The 5,843-nt window shown below is 36.8% G+C and overlaps 2 protein-coding genes across 2 annotated transcripts; both read right to left on the bottom strand.

Annotated features, from left to right (window-relative positions):
- Nucleotides 1-2,471: 2,471 nt before the first annotated feature.
- On the bottom strand, nt 2,472-3,583 carry LOC142607410 (putative LRR receptor-like serine/threonine-protein kinase At1g06840). The gene is made up of 2 exons (XM_075778895.1): nt 3,463-3,583; nt 2,472-3,085 (listed from the first exon to the last, which is right to left on the bottom strand). The coding sequence occupies exons 1-2, from the start codon at nt 3,499-3,501 to the stop codon at nt 2,741-2,743; spliced, it is 384 nt and encodes a 127-aa protein (XP_075635010.1). The 5' UTR covers nt 3,502-3,583; the 3' UTR covers nt 2,472-2,740.
- Nucleotides 3,584-3,894: 311 nt separating this feature from the next.
- On the bottom strand, nt 3,895-5,004 carry LOC142606226 (putative disease resistance RPP13-like protein 1). The gene is made up of 2 exons (XM_075777611.1): nt 4,834-5,004; nt 3,895-4,779 (listed from the first exon to the last, which is right to left on the bottom strand). The coding sequence occupies exons 1-2, from the start codon at nt 5,002-5,004 to the stop codon at nt 3,895-3,897; spliced, it is 1,056 nt and encodes a 351-aa protein (XP_075633726.1).
- Nucleotides 5,005-5,843: the final 839 nt, after the last annotated feature.

Here is a 5,843-nt window from a genome sequence, read left to right as displayed (position 1 = left end):
CACCTGGGTCTCCCCATTCGACTGGGTAGTGAGGACCGTCAGACCAGTTTCCCGAGGCGATGAGATAGTCGTTTTTCATGCCTTTGTTGGACTTGGGAAGATAGGATATGAGCCTAACAATGCTAGACCTGGATTTAAGGTAGTATCTTATGCTTTTAAGCTTATGGCACTTGTACATGTAAATGACATCGTGTCATGTGAGGTTCAGACTCATTTGCTCGTTTAAAGTATCGACACAACCTAAGACTCTAAATACATTTGGCGTGCACTGATCTGGGCATAACCTATGGTTACAAAGGTATTCGCTGGTTACGTTTTTCATGGGAAGGGTCATCCCACCTTCTAGGAAGGCAATGATGGGGATAATGACTTCTCCCTCTCTCCTAGCGTTACCTATGGCTTCTACAGGACAGTATCTTAAGCCTACATCTTGAGAAATTTGATATTTGGCCCGAAAACCCTCCATACCGGCGTCGGTATCTATTAAACACTTAAATCTACCCATTTGGTGGGAGTGAGAATGAAAGTTTAGAGAAGGGGAGGGGTCTAGATGTTGGCCGAGGACAGAAGCCGAGAAGAAATGAGTAAAGGGAGTTGAAAACTTACGGGAAATAATTAGGCGATTCTTCACGAGCTTCTTGAGAGAAAAGATTGTGATTAACTCTTGGATTTGATTGATTTCTGAAAGGTTGGATGGAGATACGATTTCCTAGGCGTTTTGGAATGTGGGAGGCGGCCTCAAATCAGAATTATCCCGCCCAATTTTTCAAAATGAACCAGGACCGTTGGATACGTATCTCACCGTTGAACGTGGGGAACAGGATGTAACTTGCAGTCATTAATGCGAGTGTTTCGGGTTTCGAAGCGTCAGAGGCGGTTTTAAAGGAACGAAAGGACCCCTACACGTGTGGCGGTTTGCAAAGTGTGTGGAGGGTGTGTTGTTGGTTCAAAACTCCATTTCTCTCCTCGGATGGGGGGGGGGGAAATGAAGTTTTAAGGGGCTATTGTGGGGGGTAAAAAAAATGCTTAAATGCACGTTTGGGCCTTGGGCCTGGTTAGTGGGTATAAATTTGTTCAATTAGAGTCTTCTCAACCCACGAGCCAGTCCGCACTACAAGGGACCGAGGAGTTGTCCGAGGAGGAGTATCTCCTCGGACAAGCCCAGAAGAGGTCATGGGACTTGCTAAAGGGTTTAGAGACAGAATTCTGGAAGATCTGCTAGGTAAAGGCGTGATCCAAGCACCCGTTAGAAGCAGGAACGTGTGAGAAATATCTGAGGAAAAAGCTGCTACCACCGTATTAAAGGGAGGATCTACCTCCCTAGCTGCATTAATGAAGAAATGACCTCTGAACAGTAGTATTCAGCTTTCCAGCTATTATTTGAAGACTTTAAGAAGGTGGTGGATGGGACAAGTATCTAGGAGGAAGATCTGTATTACACGTGGATGAAACAGGGAAGAAGAAGAAAAATATAAGAAGACGAGAGAGGAAAGAAGAGGGGGACCTTTTTTGGAAACCAAAAATTGTAATATTTTACTTAGAGAAAGAAAGGCTATACAAATTGTCCTCGGCTTACGTCCAAGGAGGGTCTTTTGTCATATTCATCTATTACTTGCATAGACTGCGGCATTCTAGCCTGTTTATCAACTTTCCAATATCCCTAACCTAGGTTTCAAACCCATACTCTACAAATTTCATTGTATAAGGCTCTTTAGGCCTGAGCCCATCACTCATTTGGGTCCGGGTACAAATTGTGCACTTACAAGACCAACATACACCCTTGGCGCGATGGTCACAACACAAGTATTAAGTGCTTATTAACTTAATTTTTGTTGCTACTTTTATTTGCAGGTTGATGATCAATATATATAAGTATAAGTATTTTATTACCCCTAATTTATTTATTTATTGTTCGATTTATTTTAGAATTTTGAGAATTAGTTGTAAATTGTGATGCATTTAGGTATTCGAAATACAATATAGACATATTATGTGAATTATAATAATTTATTAGAAAAAGTGTTTAAATGATATCAATCATATACATATACTATATAATAAAAGTTGGGCTTAGAAGCCGAGATTACGTCAAATGGTTTCACCAAATTACAGAAATTTTTTAGATTTAAAAAAAAAAATAGATACAATTTTTTTTTTTTTTTTGTTACCTTATTCTCCAATAATTTCTAAGTTGATAAAAATTTTAATTTGATTCTGTCTCTTGAGGCAAGCTCCCCTAAGCAAATGAATAACATGCAACACCATGTCACCATCAACTTATGAAGAAATCCAGGCATCCATGTTTAACATAATCACAACAAGAGCGCATTGTTAAGAAGACCAATCTGCGATCATACCAGTTGCGTGTAATATATCTGAAGCCATATCTCAAAAACTTCAATCAAATATTTTTGTTGTTACTTCGGGGCTGCTCAGATTTCCATTGTGTCAATTAGACATTGCATACTCCATAAACATATAAATGATAGTATTATGTTTCTTATAAATATTTTTCTACTACTTTGCTGTAGAGTACAAGGTTGATATTTACACCAATATTATTAAACCATCTACTGCTCTAAGTACATAAGTTTTCCAAAACAAATTGTAATGAAGATTTAAGAGAGAGACTTTCCACAACATCAACAACTGAGATGAACGTAAAGACCATTTCCCAGTTCAAATTTTCAAGACATTAGCAACCTCAGGTTCAGATACAACCAAATTTTCCAAACATTTCCTATCTAGGCGTGATGGATGGAACGACTCCACTAACAAGGTCACTGCCAGATACATCTGATGACACAAAAGGATTCTTCACATTAGAGGATGATGATGGTGAAGTCATTGCCTTTTCAGAACCTGAGAGCATAGGATCTGTTGTTTTAATGTCAGAATCAGGCATCAGAAGCCATATATTTTCAAGTTCTCGGACCACCTCTGCCATTGAAGGTCTAGCATCTGTCTCATCTTCACAACACTTGAGAGCCAAAGTCAAAAATTTCACCACACATTCAGAAGGATAAGACCCCATTCGATCATCAATAACTGAAAAGATCATACCAGATTGATATGCGACATTAACCTGGAATGGATAAAGACAGTTAAAAACTACAAGAGCTCATTTTATTACACCAAATTTAAGCCACTGTTGCCTAGAGGATGATATGATAACAACATTATGACAAAGTGATCTTCACTGTATAAAATTCTGTTTGGCAGAGGATTGAAAAAGGATTTCAATGTTTTTTTGAAGTTAAAAACTGAAACTTGTAACTCAAGATCTCACTCTTGACTATTACACCTAGTATAAAATGACATATGGCAGAGGAGAATTTTCATTATGGATTAAACTGCAAGGGTAAAATAAATTACAGAACAACAATTTCTTTCATGCCCAATCACCTAATGTACCATTGGGCTCCTATTGAGTCTAAGGCAAACAAGTCTATAATGTTTTACCTCTCTAACAATGTTTTTGCCATGTGAGATCGGATGCATCCCTGTCAGGAGTTCCAGAAATTCAACACCAAGTTTATAAACATCACTCTTGTCCGTCAGTTTATGAGTTAAGAAATACTCCGGATCTAGATAACCCTGCGAATTTAATACATAGAATGAGAGAATAAAGAAATAGGTATCAGTTATATCTACTACCACACACTATTAAGTCTTTTCTCAACAAAAAAAAAGTCTATTTCATCTAGTTTGAGTTTGACTTATTTATTTTAATAAAAAATATAAATTGTATAAATTTATAATTTAGACAAAAATGGAAATGGAAGACACTATTATTGTTTCATTTTTATTTGTTGTACCACAAAGCATTGGAAGCCCAGGCTAGATTGTCAAATGTAGAAAGATAATGAGAGGGTAGGTAATTGTAACTTAATCTTATAGCTGGAAGAATATCACCCCATCATTAGGCAAACTCCAAATTTTGCTGTTCAAAATTTTATACCATTCCTCTTCATCTAGTTTACGGTGCAACAGAGCACCAAGTGCTTTTGCTGTTAATGGTAGGCCATCACACTTCTTAATTATTTTTCTACCAATTTTATCTAATTCTGGATATGCATTATAGTTTCCATTTTCAAAGGCATGATTTGTGAATAAACACCAACAATCTTCATTGCGTGTTGTCACAATAATTTTACTTCCCAATGTTCCGTATTTAAAGGGATTCTTCAAGAGCTCCCAGTCGCCATAATTTTCATTCCATACATCATCAAGAACTAGCAAAAATTTCTTTCCCATCAAACCCTTCTTCAATCTAGTTTGGATCATAAAGTCTGTAGTGTCACATTTCTGTGAAGTGACAGCCTCAAGAATTGATTTTGTGATCCTAACCACATCAAATTCTTCTGAAACGCAAACCCAAAAACTAATGCTAATATGTTCGGTGATTCTTTGGTCGTTGTAAATAAGCTGAGCAAGGGTAGTCTTGCCAATCCCACCCATGCCCGCAATGGGAATCACACACAGGTGTTCATTGCCTTTTGCATCATTTGAGAGCAGCAAGTTGACTATGGGCTCTTTAATATCATCCCTACCAATAATTCTAGTTTCTTTTACCAGAGAAGTGGTGGGCGATCTTATTCTTGGTAAAGGCTTCCCTCCGAGTCCAACACGTTCTCTCAGACCTATAAGATCCATTTGCCTTGCTAAAACATCTAGCCTGACAAGGACTTCTTCTATCTTTGATTTCAGTTTTTGTTCAGAACAAGTAAATGTACAAGTGATGCAATTCCTTACCTTGCTCTTAGCTTCCAACTGGCACTGCAAAGCTTCAGCAATCAGCAGCTATATCAAAAGGTCCTCTGCGTCGTAGACAGCATCTTTAAGCTCATCAAGCCACTCTTTGATCTGTAGGATTGTGAATTCCTTTTCCTCTGCGTCATTGAGCACTGTATGAAGGGCAAGACACGTTGTCTTCAACTTCTTCAGCAGTGTATCGGGGACTTTTCTTCCCCGGATGAAGTCAACGACCTCCTGTGATGCCATCTTGGCAAACAAGACTTTTGAGGGCTGCAGACAGAAATGCTCCTCCCACTAGGCTCGCAGCAGCCATGTCTTTCGTTTTTGCAATGGAAATAAATTGGGCAAAAGAGCTCTAGGAAACTAAAAGAGATGAGTTTGTTTGTGGTGTGAACTGCATGTGAAAGGCTGAAAGCTCTTTACCGCTTCTTTCCTGCTGATTTAAGTAGATGCAGTCCTTGTCCTTAGCTTAACTAGTCGCAGACCCGCCAGTAGAGCCTCAATAATTTTTTTTTTTAAGGTAATCTCAATAAACATATATATATTTTTATATTAATATTATTGTTTTTACTTTTCTTTATTTTTTAAGTTAATAAAAACCTTTTATATATATATATATATGTGTGTGTGTGTGTGTGTATGTGTGTATGTATTAAGATGGCGTTTGGTACAGGATAATGTTTTAGGATTCTCAGGAATGTTTGAAGATTCTCATGTTTGGTTGAAAATCACGTTAAGAAATTAGATGCCAAGAGAATGTGGATTCCCCTCTTAGTAGGAATGTGGATTCCCTTTAAAACAGGTAGGAATCCAGATTTTCAAGCTTAAAGGAAATTGTATTTTTCATAAATTGACAGTTTTAACCATTTTTTATTATCATTTAAGCAATTAAGATAAAATATAAAACAAATTATTATGGATTAAAATCTTTTAAAATTATTATTAAGGATAAAAGCATTTGAAATTTAAATAGTTATTTTTGTATTGTACCTATCATTTTGAAATATTAGACTATAATTTTAATGAATTTTTTATAATTAATAGTTTATATTTAGTTTTTCATTATTTATTTAGAGGAAGATTTT

The sequence above is a fragment of the Castanea sativa genome, chromosome 8 (genome assembly GCF_040712315.1).
Source record: "Castanea sativa cultivar Marrone di Chiusa Pesio chromosome 8, ASM4071231v1".
NCBI lineage: Eukaryota > Viridiplantae > Streptophyta > Magnoliopsida > Fagales > Fagaceae > Castanea > Castanea sativa.
Note: the sequence above shows the minus strand (reverse complement) of the source record. Positions and strands in the feature narration are given on the sequence as shown.